This window comes from Marmota marmota, unplaced genomic scaffold, assembly GCF_001458135.2.
Source record: "Marmota marmota marmota unplaced genomic scaffold, marMar, whole genome shotgun sequence".
NCBI classification, from domain to species: Eukaryota; Metazoa; Chordata; class Mammalia; order Rodentia; family Sciuridae; genus Marmota; species Marmota marmota.
This window is the reverse complement of record NW_025999949.1, coordinates 27,112,093-27,139,654: the sequence shown is the minus strand read 5'-3', so window position 1 is coordinate 27,139,654 and position 27,562 is coordinate 27,112,093. Positions and strand designations below refer to the sequence as shown.

At 40.8% G+C, this 27,562-nt stretch overlaps 1 protein-coding gene and 1 pseudogene across 1 annotated transcript in view; one reads left to right on the top strand and one right to left on the bottom strand.

Moving 5' to 3' along the window:
* The window catches only part of Asap1 (ArfGAP with SH3 domain, ankyrin repeat and PH domain 1), a 292,373-nt gene that overhangs the window by 188,771 nt on the left and 76,040 nt on the right, over positions 1 to 27,562 (top strand). Inside the window, exons 5-10 of the mRNA XM_048802408.1 lie at positions 7,871 to 7,945; positions 8,478 to 8,527; positions 14,589 to 14,718; positions 16,172 to 16,257; positions 25,295 to 25,370; positions 26,705 to 26,791. Of these exons, the coding sequence (XP_048658365.1) occupies positions 7,871 to 7,945; positions 8,478 to 8,527; positions 14,589 to 14,718; positions 16,172 to 16,257; positions 25,295 to 25,370; positions 26,705 to 26,791 (504 nt within the window). The remainder of the gene's footprint in view (positions 1 to 7,870; positions 7,946 to 8,477; positions 8,528 to 14,588; positions 14,719 to 16,171; positions 16,258 to 25,294; positions 25,371 to 26,704; positions 26,792 to 27,562) is intronic.
* LOC107142925 lies at positions 11,192 to 11,591 on the bottom strand (annotated as a pseudogene).

Below are 27,562 nucleotides of genomic sequence, written 5' to 3'. Positions count from 1 at the left end.
GGCTCAGCAGTAGAGCGCTTGCCTAGCATGTGCGAGGCCCTGGGTTCCATCCTCAGCACCACATAAAAATATATAAAGATATTGTGTCCAACTACAACTAAAAAAAAATAAATATTAAAAAAGAAAGAAAATGGAAACACCTCCCATGTTCTTGGATAGACAGAATAAATATTGTCAAAATGCCTGCACTACCAAAAACATACACTTTCAATGCAATCCCCATCAAAATACCAACAGTGTTCTTCAGACCTAGGAATTCATTTGGAAGAGAAAAAGACCCAGAATATACAAAGCAATTCTGAGCAAAATTAAAAAAAAAAAAATGTTAGAGGAATCACAACACCTGATTTTAAGTTATACTACAGAGCTATAGGAATAAAACCAGCATGGTATTGGCATCAAAGCAGTCTTGAAGCTGGGTGTGGTGTCACACGCCTGTAATCCCAGCAACTCAGGAGGCTGAGGCTGGAGGATCAAAAGTTCAAAGCCATCCTCAACAGCTTGGCAAGGCCTTAAGCAACTTGGCAAGACCCTGTCTCAGTGCTGCTGGGAATGTGGCTTAGGGGTTGAGCACCCCTTGGTTCAGTCCCTGGTATAAGAAAAAAACAGACTTAATGACCAATGGAATGAAATAGAAGACACAGAGTCAACCCATATACTTAAAGTCATCTGATACTTCTCAAAGTTACTAAAAAAGACATGTTGGAGAAAAGATGCCTTTTCTAACAAAATGATGCTGGGAAAACTGGATATCTGTATGTAAAAGACTGAAAGTAGATCCCTATCTTTCACCCTGCACAAAAGTCAACTCAAAGTAGATCAGGACTTAAGAATTAGATCAGAAACTTTCCAACTGCTGCCCCAAAATAAATAAACAAACAGGATTCACACTCCTACATGTTGCTACAGGCACCAACCTCCTTAACAAGACACCCAAATAGCTCAAGAAATAAAACCAAGAATCAGTAAGAGAGATAACATCAAATTTAAAAGCTGCACAGCAAAAGAAACAAGTATAAACGTACAGAATGGGAGAAGTTCTTTGCCAGCTATTCCTCTGACAGGGATTAATATTCACAGTATATAAAGAATTCAAAAAACTTAACACTAAAAAACAACCCAATCAATAAATGGGCAAAAGAACTAAACAGTCATTTCTTGAAAGAAGAAATATGTATATGGCCAACCCAAGTGTCCAACACTCCTAGCAATCAAGAAAGTACAAATCAAAACTATATTGAGATTTCATCTCACTCCAGTCAAATGGCAGTCATCGGGAATACAAATAATAAATGCTGGTGAGGATGTGGGGAAAAGGGTACAATCACTTTGTTGGTGGGACTGCGAATTAGTACAGCCACTCTGGAAAGTAGTATGAAGATTCCTCAAAAAGACTAGAATAGAACCACCGTCTGCCCCAGGCATCCCTCTCCTTGGTACTTATCCAAAAGAACTAAAGTCAGCACACCACAGTGATAAAGGCACATCAGTGTTTCTAGCAACACAGCTCACAATAGCTGAGTTATGGGACCAGCCCAGGTACCCATCAACAGATGACTGGATAAAGAAAATGTGGTTTATGTACCCAGTGAAGTTTTACTCATTTATAAAGAAGAATGAAATTATGGCCTTTGCTGAAAAATGGATGAAACTGGAGAACATCATCCTAAGTAAAATAAGCCTGACTCAGAAAAATAAGGAGGAAAAGGGGTGGTGGGGACCCCATGAAAATGGAAGGGAGATGAGTGGAGGAGGGGAGGTTAAGGGTGGTGGGAGAAAGGGAAGGAACCGGGGAATGAGGTTGACCAAATTATGCTGTGTGCATGTACCACAGTGAATTTCACCTTTGTGTATACCTGTAAAGTACCAATTTGTAAAACCAGAAAATAGATGGGTGAAGGCCAGGGGAGTAGAGGGATCATGCAGAGGGGAGAAGGGAAGGGAGGAAGTAAGTACTGGGGACTGAAATAGAGCAAATTATATTCTACACAGGTGTGATTATGTCAAAATGAACCTCACTATTCTATATAGCTATAATGCACTAATAAAAAACATTTTCAAAAAGATTATAGTAGGAAAAGAGACTCAACTTTGGAGAACAGATCTTTATTATTAACTTGACCATCTATTCTGCTCACTGTTTGATTTTAGGCAAGTTCCTAATCTCTCTGAACCTGTTTTCCTCATTTGTTTAGTGAGACTAAGACCCATTCAATAGAATTATTTTGAATAGTAACTTTAGATAATATGTTAAACACAGTACCTACTGTCTGTCGTTTTAAAAAAACAATGTAATTCAGGCTGCTCTGCTTAAATGAAACAGGGTATAATGGGATCTTTCATTTTATAGCGACTGTCTTACAGAATGAGGCCAGGAAACAAGAACTAGGAGACAGAAATGGAGAGAATATGGTGTGATAAGTATAAAGAGTGTTTTATAGCCTTAAAAGTACCTGAAATATTATTATAGTTTGCCGTTTTACTTAGCCTTTAAGGTGTAAAGAAATCTATGAAAATAGCCTAGTTACATTTTATTGAGTGTGTCTTGTTTCTGACATTTTGCATTCATTTATATCTATGGACTCTCTCTCACATCCCTTTGGTAGCATATGGAGTGGGTTTTATCATTCCCACTTCACATTCCAGGAGGTCAGTTCCCAAAAGGTTGAGTAATTTTCCCAGGTGCACACCTAGCACCTGGGAACTGTGTGAACCGTCACTCTGGCAGCTGAGCAATATACTCTTCAAATCCCTGAGCAGCGGATCAGGTGGTAGCAGTAACCCACTCTTGGATGTGGAAGTGCCCTCAATCTGTTAGCAAATATCCCTATTTTCCCTCAATGCCTGTGCAACCAAATAAAATCAGTCTTAGTTTAATAGGTCAGTAATGACTGGTAATAATTGTCCATTCCATGTATATGGTATATATTTGTCTTTAGAATATTCTGATATCTCTAAGAAGATAGTGTTATGAACAGTTTATTGACTATGGAGCTACACCTGGTTTATTGATTGATCCTTCCACTTAACTGGATGTGTGTGTTTGAGCAAGTTTCTTAATGATACCTTGTGGGGTCATCAGGAGCAAATAAGGAGAGGGTGCTAATAAAAGCATCCCGCTCTGGGGCTTCATGTAAAGAACTCACGTTAACTTTATTACTGAAGACAAATGATTTGGAAGTTGAGTAAATGGAAATAGAATAGTCGACAGAATTTTTATCAGTGTGGATAGGAGTGAAGTGGTGCTTCCCTGGTGTCAGTTCTGCCTTGGTCCAATCCACTGGTGTGGGCCAGTTGAAGAAAGTGCTCAGACACCAGCAAGGTCAAACAGTTTGCCAGAGTCACCCACTCCAGGAGTGTTGAGTGGCCAGGTACCGCTGGGTTTCTTTGTTCTATATCACAATATCCTAGAAAGTGGCATACCGACAAGGCACAGTTTTAGATAGCTTTAAGGTAGGAAGTACATAGCTGTCCAGGGCATGAAAGAGTTAACACATAGACAGAATACCTAATTTATACCAGGGAATTGCAGGCTTAGGCACTGAGAAATGGCTCATTATTTTAATTGGATTTTCCAGCGTGTTAAGCAAGTCAGCAGATTTGCATTAGCTTTACTTGCAGAGAAACTGTTTCTATGTGTCCACCGGAAGAAGAGGGAGAACCAGTGAGCAGCAGAGAGAGACTGTCAATTAGCGCAGGGTGACAAAGCAGGCAGATTGCGTCCTCGCTAATTAATAAAGTCTTCCATGCACGTAGGTGTGGTGGAAGTTCCCTTTGTGGGGCTGTGCGGCTCTCGCCTCTTCTCAGAGGCAAGAGATGGAGGCATTGCTGGCTCCTGGCTTTCCCGCAACTGCAGCAGGGCCACTCAGGCGTCAACCAGGTGGCCCACGGAGGGGCTTGGAGCCTGGCCGTGGCCTGCCACTGCTCTGGGACTCCTGCAAAGGATGGGCACTCATGGAACAAAAAGACCAGGGCCCTCCCTGCCCTCTGAGGAGAAAGGCAGTGTATCAGTAAGCCAACAGGATTGTTCCGACTGTGGTAAAGCTGAATGAGAGGGTAAAGAACAAAATCAAGGCAGAATATATTTTAAGTTTGTGTACTTAGAGGAAAACTTTCATGAAGTCTTTTTCAGTGGCTGGGATTGTGGGGGCTGTTTGTATAATGTCTGTCAGCATTGAGCAGTTCTGAGAAGAAAATGGTTATTTTTATTACCACTAATTTTAATTACAATTATTTGCTTAAACAGGTTCCTTCTTGCATAATGAAGAATAGACCTCAGCCTCTCTTTGTCTGATTTATTCCAGTTTTCTAGTTGGGCTGGCTGTATTGGCAGAGGAAAGAAATTTAAATAGTAATTTTTTGGGGAAAGGAAACATATTTACCATACCTAAACATCATTCCTGAAATTGTTTTTAAAATGTTGTTTGATTAATAAACTGGGAAAAGTGGTACTCCTTTAAGACTTCTTTCAGACTTGAATCATGCACAGAACTTGTTACTTCAGCGTTATTGTTATAGGAAAGGAGTTGGTTTGGAAGTTGAGTGAATGGGAATAGAAGAATCAGTAGAATTTTATTACCATGAATGGTGAATAATTCCACAGTGGATTTGAAAGGCTTTTAAAGTCTGTTGAGATTGGTCTGCTTCCTCTTTGACTTTGTGTTTTTATAATGGCACGCAGGGGGTTGCTAGTACTTGTCATAGAAGACAACCTTCTTTGTCAGTTTTTTAAAATAAACTTATTTTTTCCTGAGATGTAAGGTAGAAAGAGTTTGTAAGTTTTTAAATATTTTCCTGTGGCCTTTTAATTGGCTAGTCAATCACTGAGAATATTCTGACATATAATACATAATGACTTATAATACATTAAAAAGTGGGTTTTTTAATTAGTCCCCAAGAATATGTGTATATATGCCAACAAAAGAATACCAAGAATTCCACCAAGAATTCTTAATTCTTGAGCTTTTCAATCAGTGCAACTACGTCCACACCCCATGCCTGACCACAGTGGTGACATAAAAGGTTGCTATTGTAGTCAGTACAGGACTTTGAAGGGACTTTTTCTTTAGAACAACTATCACATTCAGCACTAATTCCTTTGTTGGTTTGTAATAGAGCTTTCATTTCAAGATAGCAATAGCAATGTATTTTTTTCCTTCATTTCACAAGGTATTTGAGGCATGGATGAAAACCATAATTTAGGATAATAAGTTTAAAAACATTTATAGTTGTATTCTTTTCATATTTTTAAATTTTTACCTTTTTTTTTAAACTAACAATATGTTACATTGCAAACAGGTTTTTTGGGGGGTTTTTTTAATGCAAAAGTCCCCTCTCCCACTCTATACCTTTGCTCAGTTTTAATTCCTGGGAGGAACTTATATCAGCAGATAACTGATTTCATTTTACTAAAATTCTACTATTCTCATTTATTCAACTTCCAAACTAGTTCCTTTCCTGTAATGATAAAGTTGTAGTAACAAGTTCTGCTTGGGAAGCTGAGGCAGGAGGATCACGAGTTCAAAGCCATTCTCAGCAAAAGTGAGGTGCTAAGCAACTCAGGCCCTGTCTCTAAATAAAAATACAAAATAGGGCCAGGTATATGGCTCGGTGGTCAAGTGCCCCTGAGTTTCATCCCTGGTACCAAAAAATAAAAATAAAATAAAATTCTGTGCATGATTCAAAAATAAGTTAAGCACAGACATTCCATCTCTTATAAAAATCCTTGGGGCTGAGGTTGTGGCTCAGTGGCAGAGTACTTGCCTCACACATGTGAGGCACTGGGTTCGATCCTCAGCACCACATAAAAATGAATAAACAAAATAAAGATATTGTATCCATCTATAACTAAAAAAATTTTTTTAAATCTGTATGCACCTTAAGAACTGTTTTATACCTTCCTTTTAGTAATAATGGACAGATTTCCAAAGTTAATCATAAATAACTCTCTTATTTTTATGGCTGTTTAAAAGTTCCATAATGTGTTAGCCAGCACTCATTGGTGGGCCCTTCACTTTCTATCAGAATAAACAGCCCTGTCGAAAAGAACCTGGTGCCCACATGATATGTGTTACCTCCCTTCTGCAAGTCCTTCTCATCCGACCCCTCAGTGCTAGGCAGTGTTGTGAAATCTGGGAACAGTTTTGTGAACACACAGACCCTGCTGTCAAGGAGCTCTCCTGAAAACTGGGGCGATAGCCAACAGATGAAGCATACATACACAAGTGTTTAAGGAAGAGTACTTTGAAGAAAAATCACATGGGGATCTTCTTGAATGGGGAAAAGGTAGATTCTGGCTTGAGTAGTGGAGGGCAGGGCAAGCCTCAGCCTCACTGACCCACCATCCACACAAACTTCTACAGTCTGTGGATGGTGGGCTGGGGACTTATACCCCAAGAATGGAATTGAGAACTCAGAACAAGTTGCCCATCTCGGGCAGAAGACAAGTCCTGTTAATCTTTATTTCTTCCCTCTCACACCGAAGGCAATGTTTTTCAACTTTATTTATTTTTTAACATCATTACCTGTACCCTTCGTCTTTTTCCCCAAAAAGCCTTTTTGGAAGTTTCCCCCCTCATTGTTCCCCACATGTAATACCATTTATATACTGTGGCCATTTGGAGGGCCACAAACGATTATAAAATCTAAGTGGGCTTTTTGCCCTACTTCCCCAAAACCAATGCCCTGAACCTTCACAGAACACATGGACTCAGCTTAGCCTGTGGCCCTCAGGCTGTTCTCTGCAGGCGTGGTGGCAGAAGCACTTGGACAGAATTGTCTTGGTAGGACTCTTTGTCTTTGCACTAAGAGAAGGAAAAGTGGTCGTTTCCACCGTTTGCACTTGTGTGTAAAACTAGTTGGGGTTCAGGGAGAGTGAAGGGTTAGAGTGACTTAGGAGCTGCAGGAAGCCTGGGCTGAGAACAACAGGAAAGCATCGAGGAGAAGTTCAGAGCCAAAGGAAAGGTCTTCTCGTTCCCAGCCCTGCTGTGTTCCCACGTTGCCTTACTCATTTAGCATCCCCATGACATTTAAAAAATAAACACATTCAGCATTTCCTGGGTTACCAGGGTGTGAACAGCACTTCTCACTGCCTCGGTTGACACATCTGCTCAGTCGGATCTCACACCCCACGCAGTGGATGTGGTTCAGAGGGTCAGCACAGAGCCCCTTCGGGTCAGAGTTAGTCCTTCTCCCACCACATTCCCCACGTCTTGCCACGTGCATGGCAGTGTGTGGCGGCCTTGGCTCCGCCCACTCCCTGCCCTTGGAGCACAGACCCCTTAAAGGCAGGAACAACATCCAGCTGATCATCTTACTCATCAAGCACTTGGGCCCAGCAAAGTGCCTGGGCTCAATCCCCAGGACCACCTAGTTTCTAGTGTAGTGTGTGGCCCAGAGCCCAGTGAATGATGGACAGGCAGGTGAACAGACAGGTAGACAGACTGATGAGCACAGATTGAGTGGGAATGTTTCTTGAGTGAGGAGATCCATGGGCCTTTCCATCAGTAATCTGGTCCTGCCGATCCCTGCAGCCTCATTTCTAGGTCACTAAAACTGATGTCGTCAAGGTACTAGGAGGCTCCTTAAAGAGACCAGGTCACAAGCTCTTCTCTGTCCTTGTACTGCTGCTGCTTTCACTGTCCCTCCCCAGGTTGGTTATTCTGTTGCTCTTCTCTTCAGCTGAGCAGCAGCTCCGTCTCCTTTCAGTCTCTCCCTGTACCTTTAAAGGAAGGGGCCCCAGGCCTTCCAGAGCCTTCCAGAGTTTGTGTGTGAGAAATGCTCGGTCAGCAAGAGCTGGTTTTATTGTCTTACTGCTGCCTTTTTTTTTTTTTTAACTGTCTTCCATCTTTCCTTTGTTTTGATTTTTCAGCTCCAGGGTCTGAGCCACAATGTGATCTTCACCTTGGATTCCTTGTTAAAAGGAGACCTAAAGGGAGTCAAAGGAGTAAGTGTCCAAAATTCAGAACTTTTGATTTTCACTTTAACTGGAAGGATTGATATTTTTTTTCCTGTTAAGATCATAATAGTACTTGTACTTGAGAGGTACTCTGAACATTTTTAGCGTTAAAATAATGTTCTTCAAAAAACGATCGTTGGAAAAGATGTGCTGCTTGATACAGGGTAGAGAGAGAGGAACGAGAGTAGGCACTTTCAGGAGATCTGTGAGCACCTCAGTCGGTGGGCCTGTGTTGGCTCCTCCAGTGTGACCACCACTGACCAGCCTCTTGGAATCTCTGGGTCCCGCTCTGGGGCAGCATGACCAGGAGCACCCACCTTGCCTCCCTGTCAGGCTTCTGTGTGTAGTAAGTGGTATAATGTGCACCAAGCCTCTTGGGAAAAGTTTCAAATGGTCCATAAAGGAGGTCATTTTTGCTAAAATGTTATTTCAAAATTATTTGTCCTTTTTAAGCAGAAATAAATAGAATTCAGTTTTGTTTTTGTTTTTGTTTTTGTTTTCTCTTTTTCTCTTTTCTAAGGATCTCAAGAAGCCATTTGACAAAGCCTGGAAAGATTATGAGACAAAGTTGTAAGTGTTTTTTGTTTTTGTTTTAGGTATTGGTGCTGTTTGTTTGTTTTGTTTTTGTCCTGAGTTTCATAAGAAAGTAACTGGGAAAAGGATAAAGCCCGTAATATCTTCTTAATAAAACACTTAGTATGCCCTTGGAAGACCTAAATTGGGGGTGCTGACCTAGTTTAAAAGTAGTTATGGCCAGGCCCAGTGGTGCACCCCTGTAATCCCAGCAACTCCAGAGGCTGAGGCAGGAGGATTGCAAGTTTGAAACCAGCCTCAACAACTTAGCAAGATCCTGCCTCAAAATAAAAAATTTACCAAAGGTCTGGAGATACAGCTCAGTGTTAAAGTACCCATGTTCAATCCCTAGCACCACCAAAAAAAAAAAAAGAAAGAAAAAAACACAATGTGGTAGCCATCAAGCTGGCATTCACTCCAGGTCTGTCTACCCCAGAGCCTGAGCAGCAGAACATGGGCATTGGGGTGAGACCAGACGGAGGGATTAGGGAAGTGAGCACTTTGCATGCTGCCTGGCTGGTGTTCATACCATAGGTATTGCACCATGGCCCTTTGTTACTACTCTGGGAAATTTGTAATATCAGGCAATAGAGTAGGGTGGGAGATGTGTGTATTTTAAAGCTTTTAATAAAATTCTTGGCTGTAAAGTTGGGAAACTGTAAACATAAGAGAATAAAGACATTTCTGGAAGGCAGCAATAGCAGCGGAATGAAAAGAGAAGCAAAAGAAGAACAAGTTCAGGACTAAGCTTGTTTCCCAAGCTACTTTTGTAATTGCTTATGTAACGAGTGCGTTGTTGGGCACTTGCCATCCTAGGGATGCTTCTGTGCATGAACAGCTAAAAATGCAGCTGGGAACCAAAAGGCTCTGACAATGGTTGACCAATGCTATGGGCCATTTCTTTCTGTATGAAAAGTGGGTCATGGGCACTCACAAAATATTCAAATAGTGAGTTCAGTGGGTTTCAGTTATACGACCTTGAGGAAGGTTTTTGCTTTTATAATTTAAATAAATTATTTTCTTTCTTTCTATTTATTTTTTTAACTTATTTATTTTGCACTGGTGATTGAACGTGGACACTTACTCCTGAGCTCCATCTCCAGTCCTTTTTGTTTTGAGAGAAGCTCTTGCTAAATTGCTGAGGCTGGCCTTGAACTTGAAATCCTCTGCCTCCACCTTCACCAGGATTATAGGTGTGCACCACCACACCCAGCTAAATAAATTCTTTTCAAATAATTACTTTCCTAAATAGGTCAATTTCTTTCTTGTGGTGCAGGAAGGAAAACAAAAATTCTCTCTTTTGTGTAATAGGTCTCATTTGTTTACATCACAGAAAACAAAATGACTTTTACGTACACACAGAGAATCTATTATTACCTTCCAAATAACCAAAAAAGGCTGGACATTTTCTATTGTCTCCCCTTGCCATCCTCACTAGGGATTGAAACCAGGGTGCTTTACCGCTGAGCTACATCCCCAGTCCTTTTTTGTTGTTATTTGTGTTCTATTTTTTTTTTTTTTGAGTCGGTGTCTCCCTGAGTTGCTGAGGCTGGCCTCAAGCTTGCCTTCCTAGTGCCTCAGCCTCCTGAGTCACTGGGACTGTAGGTGTGTGCCACTATTCCCAGTTCACAGTCTTCCATTTAGCACCCAGGAGGCAGTGAAACACAATGGTTAGGACCACAGACTTCAGTATTATTTTTAGGTTGTGATCTTGAGCCAGAATAGTAAAGTATGTTTTAATGATCCTCGCTTGTTAAATAATATGAAAATTACTTACTTCTTAGGTTTTTTCTAAGGATAAGATAATGTATTGACAGTTTTCAATAGGATAGTCTCTCAGTAAATAGTTTCTACTGGAATTGAACCCAGGGGCACTGTACTACTAAGTTATGTTCCCAATCTTATTTATTTTTATTTTGAGGCAGAGTCTTGCCATGTTGCCAAGGCTGGCCTCAAATTTGCAGTCCTCCTGACTCAGCCTCCCTAGTAGCTGAGATTACAGGCATGTGCCACTGTGTCCAGCTTTCTATTAAACCTTTTAATAATAAATATTTTATTTGGTCAAAATAATACATGTACATAAAATATCAGTGCTCATTTCAGTTAGGACTTATTGTCACAGCATATTGTAGAGACCCCAAATAGCAATGGTTTCAACATTATAGAAGTTCATCAGAGTGGAAAGTGTTCTAGGAAGGACCCGAGGCCCACATAGCAGTTCTCACCTGTGTTGTCTTGCAGAGTGCAAGCTTGGTGCATCTGTGTTGCACTTAAAGGCACAAGGCTCACAAGTGACACAAGCAGCAGGGAGGGCGAGGGGGCAGTGAGTGTGCTTCCAAAGAAGATGCGGTAGTTCTCGCCACCCTCCCAGCCTGCTGGGCCTCTCTCGTTTCCAACCCTTTGACCTGTTTGCTGTTTTAGTCCCTGTCCCTCAGTGTTCTCTTGCTGTCATTCCTTGGTTCATGTATGACGTGCTGCTGTGGCAGCTGAGGATTTAGCTCCTTCCACAGCCACCATCACCTTCCCAACCCTGTTCATCTAGTGTGGTTCATGCAATTCTTGGTTAAACCATTCGTCAGTGTTTATATTTTCATGAATATCTGAATGGTGTATTTTGATTGAATTTTCATTCTTCTTTTTTAATAGTGGAAACAAACAAATTCAAAACTGAAACTTCTGTAAGAACCATTTGTTCTCTCCAGTCTCATACCTCTCTTCCCAGTTAGCCTTGGCCTCCCATCGGGCCTTGTGCTTAAGGGTTGGGTCTGTGAAGACATCCGCTGACAACAGTTTTGTCCAAGGGAATATCCACAGTACCTTGTAGGCATGAGATGATCGTAGTTATAAACTTTCACAAAAGAATTGATCTTTGACCTCTTGGCGATTTTCTTGCCCAAGGCAGCTGTAATTTTGTGGTGACAGCCGTCAGTTCCAGCCACCAGAGTGTAGCTGCAGGGGCAGTGTGATCTGCCATCGTTATTGTTCTTCATGATGACAGCCTTGCCCTGAGTGGCGTCCAGCCGGGACCAGCACCACCTTCCTGTTTCATGAACTTGCCCATCTCGACTCAAGTATCTGGGCCTACAGCCTGAATTTCCATTCTTATAGTATGATTTTTTTGCTTTTTTATTTGCTTAAAATATTTTGTGAATTTTTAAAAAATGATCACATATCATATACAAATAAGTGGGAATCAGAAAGACATTGGGGTTTTTCCTTAAGTTAACAATACCAGAAATTTTTTAAAAAGTGAGGTCTTTGCTTTTGACATTCCAAAGGGCAACAGTAGTGGCATCCCAGTAGATGTCAGACTCCTGCAGTAGTATTTCTGCTTAGAAAGTACCTTGCACATATTAAAATAATGTCTGTATCTCTTGTATTAAATTATCTGTCAGTTCCTTCCTTTCTGTCTGTAGACCCCCATGCCCAGAGCTCTTCTGATCCGCAGTAAGCTGTCGTTGTAGGCTGCCTTTGGCCTCTCTAGTCTTAAATCTGCTTCCTCTTTCCTGGTGCACCCCATGTGTCTCTGGCCCAACACCTCCAGTAGTTTCCACCAAACAGCTTTAACAGAGGTCGGATTTTCAGGCTCACATGTCCAGATTATCTTCCTCCTGCCATCACACAAAAAGGGAATTCAGCTGAATAAAAAGCCCTGATAGTGTAACCATTCTGTCCGAATATTGAAGGCAGTTCCCTTGTTTTTTAATTGCCAGTGTTGCTAATTTAAGAAAAACTCCTGTTTTCAGACTCCCATTTATACCTATGTGAAATGTATTTTTTTTTACTTATTGATTTATCTATTAGAAAACATCAGCCTTCTTTTTATAAAAGACAGTATGAAATCTTCGTGTGCTATGGTGTGTGCATTCACGTGGAATTTTTATTTCCTCGGCTTTGGAAATATTTTTTTGTAATTCCTCTTGGCTCTTCTTTTTACCTCTTTCTCAAACAACTCATCCTTCAATGTTGAGCTTCCTAGGTTGTTCTTACACTTTTCTTCTCTTTTCTGTTATTACATTACAGTGTTGTTGTTGTTGTTTTGTTTTGTTTTGTTTTTAATATCTAAAAGATCTTTTGCTCAACCGGGTTTTTGAATGTTTTGTTTTAGCTGAGGATTTGACATTTGGTTCCTTCTCTCCCTTCCTCTCCAATTGTTTTGGACATTCTCACTCTGATTTTAGAAGCTGTCCTCAATTGTCTTCTAGTCCTTGGCTGCTTGTCCGTATTTCAGAGCAAGCCACCCAGGGCCTGATGAAATGCTCAGGTTCACCCACAGGAATCATTGAGAAAGCACAGAGCCTCTGGGTGTGAGGTGTAGGGCGCCAAGGTGGCCCTCTGGCTAGGAATATTGCAGATGTCAGCATCAGAGGTGTCTTCAGGGGCCCTTAGCGCCCTGCCTAGAGATCAAGTGTGGTGACATCCTGGAAGTGGCTGAGCAAGAGAGGCAGAGCACCCATGGCTCAAGGCCCAGACTTTTCTCTCCTCTTCAGCCCTACTCTTCCAAACACTGCGAATTCTCTCCTCCCTGTTGTCATCAGTTCTTGTCTTCAGGGAGAGCATGATTTTTTGAGGCCTTTACTAACATGTGAAGGGACCCATAAAGGAAAAAGAAATAGCCACACGTGATCAAGTCACTTCGGTGCACCGAGCACTAGCATTATTATTAACTCATGCCTGCCTCCCCCGCTCCCCATTTCTTCTCAAACTTCTGCAACACTCTGCACCTGCGTCAGTGCACAGGGAACTGAGATTTATTCTCTTTGTGCTAAAATTCTCACCATCACACCTCTTGACAGCCACAGGGTCATGATCAGAAAGTTGCTTAAATACAGCATTAGTAAATTAGAATGAATCAGCCAGATCTGCAGTAGACTTTCCATTGTTGAGAGTGAGTTTTCCCTGCATCTGTATATAGACGAGCATACTGGCTTTCTGTGGTGTCTGGTTCCCCACTCTGCTACCACTACAACTTAAAGAAGACTAGAGGATGAAGTGAATTAATCTTTACATCCATGATTCTTCTGAAATTAGAAGCTCATTTTCAAATTTAAGTGGATTTTTGGACAGAGTTATGATCATTGCTGTGACCAGCAAAATGTCATCTGTCAACCAAGTGCTGGCTTCATGTACTGTAGATTTAATGTGACCTGCTTCTTTTTTCCCTCGTACCCCCTCACCCTTCCCTCCTCACTGAAAGATTTTTCCATAGAATCCCAAATTATACATAAGGATTTTTCCCAATCCTTATTTTGTACAACCTAATGATAAGTGGCTAAATGATTAAAATATGCTGTTGGGATGTAAAAATAGCACAAGTTTAAAATAACTTTTGTCTAATTTTTATGCATACCCACAAAGACTCATTATATACTTTAATTGTCTTGAAATAATTCTAAGTCTCATAATCTATCAATAACTCGGAAAAGCCTCAGTTCTTCCAGCTTTCTGCTGCTATTTCAATCATGAAGTGCTTTACCCACAAGAAAAGGTAAAATATCTGAAATTCCCCCTGCCAGCCAAAATATAAGAGAATTTTTATGGATCCATCACGTGTAAAGTTAAATTTAAAATATAAAGTTTCCTAGATGAAAACCCACATAAGGTGTCAGTGCTTTTTAAATTCAGATTTTTACCAAGGGTTGATTCTGTTGATTTAAAAGTTCTTGCCTCCTGATGTTTAGTCATTAAGAAATAATAGGGGCTCTCCTTAAAGGGGAGACCATCAGTGTGTTGGCTTTTTAAGAGTTTCTTTGGGGGAGGGGAGTGTGGCTGGTAATAGGGTGCTCCGTGGTAGAGTGCTTGCCCAGCATGCATGAGGCCTCAGGATGGACCATTCTACCACTGAGTTATATCCTCAGCCCAAAAGGCTTCCTTTCTGAGCAGATAGTACCAAGAGTTCCAATATATTCTCTGCCCCACCCCACACACACAGCCTCCCCTGTTATCGCCAACTCCCATCAGACTGGTACATTTGATAGAATTAATAAACCAGAAGGATTCACTCTTGGTTTTGTGCATGAATGTGTTTGGAAAAAAATTATATCTGCTTTTATTATAGTACAAAAATTGAAAAGGAAAAAAGAGAACATGCAAAACAGCACGGGATGATCCGCACCGAGATAACAGGAGCCGAGATTGCCGAAGAAATGGAGAAGGAAAGGCGCCTGTTTCAGCTCCAAATGTGTGAGGTAGGAACGGACTTTTCCGTCTCTGGCCTGGAGCTTGGTAACTAGCGTCCTGACAGTCAGCAGGCAGTTGGGGCGTTAGAGGAGGGGACTCTTTCCTAAGGATTCTAATCTCCGTTTTTCTCCAAGCCTTTTGGGATCCATCATTGCCCTGTTGTCTCATATTTTGAGCCTTGGTCCTATGGGGCTCTTTAAGCCAAAACAGGATTCTTTGGTGAGAACCTTAATGTTGCTTGGGAGTGAGTGATTGGGGGGATAAATTTTGGTGAGAGGTAACACTGATGACATTAAAAATTTAGAGCATGCTTTTCTTAACCATGAATTCAGTTGGAATGAAGGAAAGACTGAAATGAAGGAGTCATTGAGGAAGTCTGAGTTTATGAAAAACATGCAGTCAAGAGCATGCTGCCTAAGCTTAGAGCAGTGATTCTCCAACTGAGTCCCCACCAGACACTAGCTCCGCTTGACCTTAGCCTGTTCTAACCTGTTCTAATGCTGGCTGCTTCGGGGTAATGGAGATGCTTTTGCAGTTTTGGGAAAATATTTAAAATGGAAAAATTTCTCATTTCAAGTTTTTCTCTCCTGAATTTTCTTGTGTTTTCTTCCTTGTAAACATTTGACTCCTTAAACTTGTTTGATCATGAAATCTTTTCTATAATAAAATAAAGTGAGCAAGAAACAATGTCAATAGAAAAATCTTGGCTGGTAATGAAAATCAGAACCAGTGCTGTTTAGTTAACTACATGAATTAATAACAGATTATTATTATTTTTATTTTTTTCATTTTTAAGTTACAAGAATTCTTTTTGATTCACGTCTTTGGATTATAAGTTTTGGTATCTTATGGCATGTTTCTTTTCTCTCTCTTTTTTAAGCAGGTGTCAGGGGTAATATTAGGGATTGAACCAGGGCCTCGCACATCCTGGGCAAGTACTCTAGCACTGAACAAGACTCCCCAGCTTTTTAAAATTTTTATTATTTATTTTGAGACAGGATCTCACTAAGTTTCCCAGTCTGGCCTTGAACTTGTGATCCTCCTGCCTCAACCTCCCAGGTAGCTAGGATTACAGGTGTGCGCCACTGCACCCAGTGTCACTTTTCTTGAAGGGACTCCCGTTTTCTGCACAGAGCTGTCTTTCAGCACGTGAACTATAAGTCTGAAATGCATTGCACCAAGGGGGAATGCTCAGCTGTTCTAGAATGTTTTGCTGTGTTTTATTTCCGCTTGTCTAGTAAACTAATTGTGAAAATTTATAAAATGCTAATGCTCTAATCTGTTTGTTTTACACTCTCTGTGACTGTGCCAAATCCGCATTCCCTAAATCAAGCTCACCTTGTCTGAAGCCACTGAGGCTCTTTGACTTGTGTAGCCCAGTATGGTGGTTTGCCACCTGAACCCATGATTTAAGAACCCTGCCTGAAATTAGCAACATAAAATTCTGTTTTATCTCCACAGTATCTCATTAAAGTCAATGAAATCAAGACCAAAAAGGGTGTGGATCTGCTGCAGAACCTTATAAAGTATTATCACGCACAGTGCAAGTAAGTAGATCATTGCAGTCATAGCCTTAGCCCGTAGCCCAGGGAAGGCCCCTTTGCTTCATTGGTTTTCTTGGCTTTTTTTTTTTCCTTCATTTAGGGCTGTATATAACTATATAATGATATTCCACAGCTCAGTGGACAAGAAATGGTGTTGTGTTCTATCTTCAGAGTTTTATATAAATTAATAGCTCAAAATGGAACAACTGACTGGTCACTTGACACGCTGTCTTCCGTTGACATGCTGAACTTGCAGGCCAGCCTTTGCAGCCTGTGTCAGAGACACACGAGTCCTGTCCCAATGGGGGCCTTTCGCTGGCCCCTTTTCCTCCCGTACTTGCCGTTTTACTGTCAGTGGGTCATTTACACCATGTATTCCCACCTGGATTTGTTTTGGGTGTTTTCTCATCATCTAAATAAGTGAAATCGAGTGCTTTGGGCATGAAGAATACTTTTCATTTGAACATGGATTTCTATGAAATGGTATTACGTTCTGAGAGACATCCACTGTTGTATGCTGGCTCTACTTTTGTTTGTCTGCATTGCGGGGCTGCCTTTTTATTCTTCTCATGATTCTCTGGCAGCGCATCTGTTTACGTCCTCTTTACTTGTTGGGTTAACTTGCATGAGTTTTCAGGAAGAGTGTTATGTGAAAATGTGCCAGTTACTATTAAAGTCTGGTATTAATTGGTAAAAATTATAGAGAAGATAGGGCAAGGACCTTTCCAAAGTGGTCCAGATGGCTCTGATATAAATTTATGAGTAGAATAATTAATGTCAAGGTCATTTGGACTAGGTTACAATGCCTACTCTCCAAAACATTAAATACATAATTCCCTTTGATCTCTTATTCCTTTTAATAGTAGCATTATCTAGACAGATCTTTATATACAATTGAAACATTTAGGGAGGTCAGCATTAATCTTATGATAACAGCATAAGGCTTAAGTCATGTAGTAGATTAGATCAAGTTCTGACCCTGGAGCCGGGGACACGTGATCAGGTCCTTCACTATCAGGTTCTTCACCAAACCTCAGTGTCCTCATCTGTCAAGTTGGGGTAAGGTTTGTAGTACCACTTAGGGTTCTTTTGAGGATGTGCGATATATTTTGTTGTTGGGATGTCTCTCTTTAGGAAAAGCTTTTTAATGATCACATTGTTATTTACATAAATTTAACTTGGTAACTTTTTTTCTCTTTTCAAAAAATTCTACCCTCGTATAAATGTGTATCAAAAATAAAAAGCATATATTTAAGTGGAAATAGCTTCCACATTTATAGGATAGTGTTTGACTTGACCGATGAAGGCTCGTACTGAAGACTAGGAACTTCCTTTTGACTTAGTAGTAGAGTAGGACAATTATGAAACTTGGAAGGATATTGTGGTGATCCCTGGTTTTAGTTTTGGGTGGAATTTTTCATCTTTCATCAATTTCAATTTTATTAAGAAACATTTTATTGCTTTGAAACTTTTGCCAAAATAAGCGAATATCTCGATCTTCTGAATAGCAACACTTTGGTAGCAAATCTGATTTAACCTGATTTTAGAAATCTTTTTTGATCTCAGATTTTCTAAGTCTGAATGAGAGTTTGAGCTACACAAACATGAGTTTTCCAAATATAAGAGGCTTTGTAAAATACACGCATTGTAGCCTTGTTAGCAAAGATGAGAAGAGCAGCCCTAACTTGTATTAGCTCCCTTTACTCTTTTATTCTTTGCTTCTCCCTGCTCAGAAATATTTATTAATCTCCTACCAAAGTCCAGCTACTTTGCTGGGTTCTGGGGCAGAAATTAAATAAGGGTTCTCTTCTTGGGACTTAATTGTCTGGTACAGGAATTAGGTCATGCACATCAGTAATAGCAGTGATTCTAAACAGTGACTGGTGACATAGACATAAAAGGAGACACTTCTGGCCAGGAAGGCTGAGAAGGTGGGTCACTGTACCCTGGAGGAGGTAGTAGTACTCACGATTGGACTAGGATGGCTGACTTTTTCTGGTGAGAAAGTCTCCCCCTAGGACAGAGAAGTATGAGCAGAAGAAGAACTCTGCACGTGAAGAACCTTGTGTGCAGTTCTAAGACCTCATGGTAGAACTGGGTTATACTGAAATTCAACTATAAGTTTCCCCATGGTTGGACCCAGAGTTCCATCATAGCAAGATGCCAGGGTGGGGGTTCTCTTTCAAGGAGCATTTTATTTTTTTCCTACTTTAGCCAGTCCCTCAGAACTCCTAATAGGCATGTTGTGGATCTATAAAGCATTCTCTACTCAGATTTTTGTTTAAAAACTTTCTTCTTCTGAGCATTTATTCCAGTTCCCAAATCATTTTCAATACAGCATCAGCCGGTACTCAAGAGTGAATTTGCAAGGCAATACCTCATGTATCATGACACCTTAATGTGGATGCAGCTACAACAATGAAGAAATAAAGGGAGCAGGAAAGAGCTCTTGACTTTTTCTTACCCATTTCAGCTCACCCACTCTAATTACTCCTTACTTCAAACACGAGCATGGTTGGTAATGTGCTGCTCTCAAAATAAACACTTCCTCTTGCTCACCTACTCCCTTTACCACCTGGGTTATCACTACAATCTGCATAGTCAAGAGCTTTTACAAACATTGCTCTATTATCCTTCATCTTACAAACAGTAATAAAACCTGACATTTGCCAAGAGCTTATTTTATAGGCCAGGGTGTATAGCCTTTCCAGAATTCTTTACATGCATTTTCTCATTTCCTATTCAGAGCAATCAGAAAAAAAAAAAATATATATATATATATATATATATTTTTTTTTTATTGGTTGTTCAAAACATTACAAAGCTCATGACATATCATCTTCCATACATTTGATTCAAGTGGGTTATGAACTCCCATTTTTTACCCCAAATACAAGTTGCAGAATCACATCGGTTACACATCCACATTTTTACATAATACCATATTAGTGACTGTTGTATTCTGCTACCTTTCCTATCCCCTACTATCCCCCCTCCCCTTCCCTCTCATCTTCCCTCTCTNTCCCCTCCCATCTTCTCTCTCTACCCCATCTACTGTAATTCATTTCTCTCCTTATTTATTTTCCCATTTCCCTCACAACCTCTTATATGTAATTTTGTGTAACAATGAGGGTCTCCTTCCATTTCCATAGTTTCCCTTCTCTCTCCCTTTCTCTCCCCCCACTCGTCTCTGTTTAATGTTAATCTTTTCCTCATGCTCTTCTTCCCTGTTCTGATCTTAGTTGCTCTCTTTATATCAAAGAAGACATTAGGATAAAGAACTCACTGGAAGTCTTGTTCATTCATTTAATAGATATCCAAAAAATGTGTCAAAATAGACATAGCAAGCACAGAAAACCAAAGAAAGAACTGGACTCCCAAATTTATAACTTTGGCTTATGAAAGGATGTTGTCAAGTAAATGAGAAGACAGCTTAGAGAATGGGAGAAGATATTTGCAAACCACTATCTGATAAGGATCCAGTATACAGAATGTAGAAAAAATTCAAGACAACTCAATTTTTTAAATGTGCAAAGATTATGAATAGCCATTTTTCTAAAAGAGATAATACAAATAACCTGGAACAAGCCGGCTGCCCACTGCTGGGCTCCAGCGGCCCTGCCCATCACAAGCATTCAAAGGCATCTGAAGAGGAAGAGTCTGCTCTGAAGGAAGCACTTGAGCCCATCCATGGGACAAGGGTAGGAGACACTCCCCACCAGGCCTGGAGGACTTGCTGCTCCCAGGGGGCAGAGCGAGGCCAAGGCAGCAGAAGGCGTGGAATTCTGCTTTGCCCATTTCTCTCACCAGACGCTGTCCCTGCACACTCTGGTTCAGAACTCAGTGCCCCAGCTAGGAGGTGAGCAGGAGCCCCATAATAGGCTGGGGGCTGCCGCCTCAGGCAGTGTGTGACCTGCCTCTGCCTCTAGTCTTTGATGGGGCCTGTGACTGGAGTGTGTGTCTTGGGCAGGAGGATGTGTTGGCCCAAAGATGGGTCAACACCTGGGAAACCATAAGGGCTTGGCACTCTTCTAGAGAGCCCCGGCAGACATTTGGGGGTGCCAAAAGAATGTGACTTGTGATCTTACCATGGACACGTTATGGGGCTTGTTTGATCTTAGAATCTTGTGCCTGGAAAAATAGCCCAACGTGGTTCAGGAAACAGAGAAAGGGTTACAGACCATCTTATGGCAAAGACCAGGGCCAAAGGCCCCAGGATTGGGAGGAGACCAAGGGGGCAGCTTTCCTGAGGGACACCAGTGCTAACTGTTTGACCCATTTTCCCCTGTGCCATCCATGTTTTCCTACCAGCCTCTGTGGCCAGAGTTGCTGCCCCAGCTATCAATATCGACTTCTTCCAGAGAAATAAAGTTAGTTTCTATTTTATGTTTAAAAAGAGAGAGAGAAAAACAGCCCAAAAGTACATGAAAAGATGCTTGACGTCGTTGGTCATTAGGGAAATGCAGATCAAAATCACAGTGAGGGGCTGGGGCTGTAGATCAGTGGCAGAGCACTTGCCTAGCATGTGTGAGGCACTGGGTTTGATCCTCTGCACCATAAATAAAAAATAAATAAATAAGGAGGTTCGTTCACAACTAACATAAATAAAGAACATATTTTAAAAACCACAGTGAGACACCACACCCAATACAGCCCTGTAATTAAAGTAATAAACAAAAATAGAAAGATATATATCCATCAGCTAATGAATGGTTCAACAAATGTGGTGTTACCGCACAAGGGAGTTGTATTCAGCCATACAAAAGAATGAAGTACCAATGCATGCTACAACAGAGATGGATCTTTGAAACATGCTTAAGACGCACAAGACCACATACTGTATGATTCTGTGTAAAATGTCTAGAAAAGGTAAATCCATAGAGACAAAAGGCAGATTTCATGGTTGCAAGGGCAGAGGAGAAGGAAGGAAGTGGTGGACACTGCTGTGCGCAGGACATTGGAGGGTGATGGAAGTCCTGGAATTTGTGGTGATGGTTATTTAATGTTGCACATATACTAAAACTACTAAATAGGGCACTTTAAAACTGAAATTTATTATATGAATTTTATCTCAAGGGAAAAAATGAAATTAAAAAACTATAAAACAAATTACCCTCACAAAACTTATAGCTAGAAAGTAATGGAACCAAATCTTCAACCCAGGTCTCCAGCTTCAGAGTACATGCTCCTAGACAGCATGCCAGAAACCTTGATTTGGTAAGCCTGGGATTGGGCCTAGACATCCACGTTTTTGAGGCTTGATTTCCAGGAGTGGGTTCAGGAGTGCCACTTGGATCTGAATTGTTGAATTAGTGCTGTATGTTCAAGCTCATTGGTGCCGCAGATGTGCAGAGTATGTCTGGAAGGAAGTCACCCTGTTACCTGGAAGGCAGGGAATTAGTTCTTGACTCAGAGCCTGAGGCTGGGAGACCAGGCTTTCAGAAGGTGTGAGAGCTAGTCACTTCATTGTTTAATTTGTTTGGTGGGTTGGAAAATAGGTTCTCTTAGCCTTTAGTCAAACAGCATCTCTTTCTAGGCCAACTCAAACAGAATCTGACCAGGAGGATCAGGGAGACACTCTTGTTTTGCTTGGTTTTCCTTCCCCATTGCTGTTTGGACACAATTAAGTAGGCTAAAAATGAAGGACATAGGGATTCTGGATGCTAAGGCTCTGATTTGTTTTCTGAAGATTGTTCTACCAGTGGACAGGTATCCCTATTAGATGAACATGGCTTTGCACTTTGGGCTGTGGGTGTGTTATAGCCTGTCAGTGTAAATATGAGGTCCCTCTGCCCATCAGCTGGCAACTTAAATTTTCTTAGCATCCTGTATCATTAAAATGTGTCTCAAGCTGCTTGATTAAGTTGTGAAGCCAGTCTTGCCTTCTCTAAGGTCAGAAAACTAATGAAGCTCATTTTGGCCTGGGACTGTCACGTGTTGAACTACATGTCTGTGCCTGTTGTGTTAAGCACATTATCTCCAGGGCTCTCCAGAACTCTCCCAGGCCAAGTGATCATCTCCTTTTCCTATATAAGGACTAGTGATAATTACCTATTATGTTGAGTTGCAGTGAGATTTTGTTTTTTTAACTTACTGACTTATTATAAAAGACACAAGTGACCAGGTAGATGATGAGGCACATAGGGTGAGATCCAAAAAGGTCCTGAGTTTCTATCCCCATGGAATTGGGTATACTGCTCTCCTACACTAACCCAGAAGCTCTCTGAATACATCTATTTAGGGAATTTTTTGGAAGCCCCAATACGTGACATGCTTGATTAAATTATTGGCCACTGGTAATAAACTCAATCTCCAGCCCCACTCCCCTCCCCATAGGTGGGAGGAGAAGGAGGATTGAAGGTTCCTCTGCTCTAATCACATGGTTGGTTCTATAATAAAACTTTTAAAAAAGAGGTATTCCCTGCATGGTGCAAAATAGTGACAGACAGAGAAAATCTCAGTTCATGCCAGCTGCTGTTGTGACTGTTGTAATCATTTCTCAATTTGCTGAAGATCTCATCGTATTTCAGTAAATATGGACAGAGAACATGGCTGAGACAAGTGCCAGACAGGTGATTTCCTTCCATTTGGAGGATTTGCACGTCAAATTCCGTGATAGGTAATCAGAGCTCACACTTGTGCTTCACTCCCAGTTGATAGAACACTTTTCGTCTGTAGTAAGTAGCTTGTCTAGTGCTCCTCAAAGTTAATGTGCACTTGTGGAGGTGAGCATGCCACTCTTCATGTAGGGCCACTACCCTGCCCCAGGACTCACATCTAGCAAGGTTTAGAGCTAGGACATCATGCTTCTGACTGTCCCAAGCCCATGCATTTCCTTGGAACTGCAGCCAACTGCAGTGGAGAGGAAGAGGGGAAGAGAGAAGCTGCTGCCCTCTGAAATGTGACAGGTAGTGGCTCTGTGTCCTTCTCAAGGAGAGAGAATCAGGCATGCAAAGAAAGGAATCACCAGAGGGATAGTGCGGTTGGTAGCATGTTGGCATTTGCTCTTTATGGCTTTACTCATGACTCTCTTGGTCATTTTGTTCTCTCTGCAACCCATCCTTCATTTCTGCTCCTGTTTCCAAAACTAGAAATTGGTGCTAAGATGACTTTTTCCCAGGAGCTTGCCTTCAACCTGTCCTCCCAGACTAAACATCAATCATTTAATCTTTTTTGCTTCAGTAATATGCCATGTTTTAGGGGAAAGCTTTTAGAAAATGAAGCTGAAGGAAAAAAAAAAACACATTTTTTTTTCACTCAAAAGATGACTGAACTTAGGTATCCCCTGGTGTGCACATCAGTGGGATCACACTGTAGATAGCACTTTCTTTGCATTAGGCTCAGATCTGTTTGCTTATTCATAGAGCAGCACCATCTAGTGGAGCTTCCTGCAGTGATGGACATGTTCGTATTCCTCACCGTCAGCCATGAGTTGAGAAGCACAAGCAACTGGAAATAGTGTGGCATGGTTGCAGGCCAACAATTTCTGTTGTTAATTTTGTTTTTTATTTTATTGCTTTTTGGTTTTGTTTTGTTTTGCAATAGCGATGAAACCCAGGGGTGCTTTATCCAACTGAGCTGCATCCCCAGTCCTTTAGGGTTTTGTTTTGAGACAAAATCTCACTAAGTTGCCGAGATAGGCCTCAGAGTCACAGTTCTCCTGCCTCAACCTCTCAAGTCTCTGGAATCACAGATGTGTGCCTAAAGTTTTTAAGGGAAAATAGTAGAAGTTAAAATCAGAAAAGTATTCAAGGGACATAACATAGAAGTTCTTTAATTCTGTATGAAGAAGTTTCACTTGCATCCCTGTAGAATGTGGTGAAAATCTGAAAATGAGGACTTGAATATGTTTTCCAGTTAAATAGTTGACCAAAAAGGTGTCTTTCCCCCTGTCCCTTTTGCTGGAAGACTTTATAAAATAGTGTTTCTTTTAATTTGGTAAAATTTTTCCACCAAAAGATTTCAGCCTTAAAGAATGCTGGCGCTTGTAGAACTTGAGAAACCACTGTGAAGGCCAGTTCTCATAGGTCGTCTTATTGGCAATGAACGTAGAGAAGAAGTGTAAAATGTACCCTAAAATATCTTGCTGTTACTTCATTTGCAGGCACTTGTGGAGCATCTGCATTATGTAGGGCTGGCTGTGGTATGGAGATAAAATAGTCCTCATTGTCTGTAGGGAGACAGAAAAACAGATACAGTCCATGGAGAAATAATGGACAGCGGGAGCATGATTAGAGAAGCTTCCAGTAGAGCAGTGGAATTTGTAAATACCAGTGTCCTGCAGCTTATTGTACTAAGCTGATGTCACACACTGGGCCCCTGAGGGGAGTGCTCTGCCTGCAGTAGGAAGTCTCCCTCTGGTAGTCGACAGGCAAGGGTGCCAAATCAGGGAGGCCTGAGTCTCAGTCGTCTGTCTCTGTGTGAACAACCTGAGTAAGTCCTGTGCTCTCTGTTCTCCATGTACCCTTCTTAAGAACAGGGATGAGATTGAAGTGCTTCATTCATTCCGCTGACATTAGCTCTTGTTAGGATTCAGGCCTTCTACCTATGTGCTGACATTCCATTTTCCAGGTCCATTGTACTGTTGCTTTGAAGTCCTCTGTTTTAAGCATGTGTTGGAATGCAGATCCCTCTGGGGGACTGAAAGAACTCTGACCTCCCTCCTGCCTGTCCCTCCTGTCCAGTCACATCTCTGTTCGTGGTGGCCACTTTGACTTCATGGATGCCAGTAGTTAAGATGTTTTTCTTTCTTGTATTCAAATGTGGCGCAACCAGGGGGAATTGTTCTACATGTAGATGGGTGGACACATTATGAAATCATCACATGAGGACTGCAACAGTAATTTGCAGTGACTATGATATCAGATGTGAAATACTAGCCATAATTTGTTGGTAGTGCATCTTTACAAAATACTGAAATTTGTTTTATACTTGTTTTGTGAAGGTAAATAAGAGGGTCTGTGTTTTCAGATTTTTCAGGTAATTATAGTTCTTTTTTTTTTTTACATTGCTGATAAACTGCCAATGTTTTGTATTATAGTTTCTTCCAAGATGGCTTGAAAACAGCTGATAAATTGAAACAGTACATTGAAAAACTGGCTGCTGATTTATATAATGTAAGTTCTCCCTGCAAATTTGAAATCTGTTCGAGAATGGTATCAGAAGCAGAAAAGCTTAAGTGATCCTTCTGTTTAGCTCAGAGCAATTACCACTGGTCAGATATTCCTCCTATGCATCTTTGGGGTGCATAGGAGGAGCAGGAAGGGGAGTATATAACCTTTGGGTCTAGATGGTTCTCTGTTCAGGACTACGTAGCTTCAAATTTCAATGCCGGTTAGTCAGGAACAATTTTTGGCCATGGAAGGATATAAATTACGTAACTGAGTAAGCAGAGTCATGGATTTATTTTGCTTTTTTTTTTTTTTTCTTCAAAATATCAGTGTTTCACTTTTTTAAACCAAAAGGAAAACTTTTCTGGGAAAAAAAGCTAAATATAAACATACAAATGGCAAATTCATTGCCTACACAAAGCTCTTTGTAAGCAGTATTAAAAGAATGTATTTTATGAATCTGAGGAAATATCTTCAAATAAGGTTTTGGCATTGTAAATAATGCCTTATATAGGTTGAACATCCCTCATCCAGACATCCAGAATCCAAAATCTGAAACTTTTGGGGCACTGACTGACATGACCCTGTGACAGGTCACAGTCAAAATGTAGGTGTGGTAAAAATACTGTAGAAAATTACCTTCAGCCTATGTTTATAAGGTATATGTGAAATAAAAGTGAATTTCATGTTTAGATTTGTGTCCCATCTTCAAGGTATCTCATTATATTGTGCATATATTCCAAAATTCTAAAAACAAAAAAACACTCTGGTCTTAGATAAGGAATTTTCCACCTATGTTTTTAATATAACTTTGAAAGCACATAGTATTTATTTTGTAATTTTCTTTTAATAGCTTATGTGGTTCAGATTACAGTTAAATTCCAAGTGATTTTTTTAAAAAGCAGGAGTCTCTTGTCCTCTCATTGTGTGGCATGAACCTTCGTTGTGCACTGGCCCATGGGATTCCTGGTTGTCCGTGTGCTTCTCTTCCGGCCCATCTAATCCCATCGTGGTATTCCTACCTCCACACTTTGAAAAGCTAGAAGCAATGATCTCAGTATTATATCAGTTTACCTTCCTGCTTCAGGGTTTTGCCTCGCCTGGATGTATTATTTAATAAGACAGCATAGTGCATTGTTCATGAATTCCAGAACTCACTGGTACTGCCTTAGGATGAGAAGACCATGCCTCTCATATCAAAAATAAGACTTTAGGAAGGACTAATAAGAAAATCTACTGTGTCATTGAATTGTTTGATGAGTGCTATATTTGGATAAATCAAACTCTGCTCATAAAAGTATAAATGATAAGTAACAGAAGATGATTTTTTTCTTTCATAGATAAAACAGACCCAGGATGAAGAAAAGAAACAGCTCACTGCACTTCGAGATTTAATAAAATCCTCTCTTCAGCTTGATCAGAAAGAAGTAGGTGGTTTATATGTTCCCAGCAGGGCTAACAGTGTAAGTGAGGCTGCTTATGCTACTGATACCCTTTCTGTTTCCTGCTCTGCAAAACAGGCACATTTATGGCTTCCTTCCATGGTGGTTGTGGGGACAAAGAGATGTGAGGGACCAGTGTGCACCTACAGTGATGCCCAATGTAGAAACTCTATTTTAATTTTCTTTCCATTATAAAAAAAGATACCCTGATCTATAATTCTGTGACTCTAGAGTTCTAATTCTGCCCTTGAAGGAAAGGCAGTACACCCCATGTTGCTAAACCTTATATCCAGCCAAAGGGGCATGTCTCATTTTGCCAGGGAAATAAGGATATATTGTGAGGCAGAATCCTACAGAAGCTTTGCCCCATAAATAGAAAAATTTGGGTAAAATATTCCTTGGATATTGAAACAAAGTATACAGTGCATGGTAGATGTTAGACGACTACAGTAACCTTAATTATAAAGGACAGTTGTTCAACCATTCAATTAATACCTACTGTGTGCCAAGCACTGTTTGAGGTATTAAGCTGCAGTCCCTTCCATCAAGGAACTCATTATCTAGACTGAGTCAGAAGCATGAACCCATCAGTCATGCCTAAATCAGCATCAGTGCTATTCAGGATTTATTGGGAGGTAGGTTGCAGCCAGAGAGAAACTCAGAGGTAGGAGACTGCAAACAGTTTGAGGCAGGGTAGGTAGAAGAATAAGCAGTGGGTTTCTGAGATAAAAACTCAGTTCTGATTATGAAGGACCT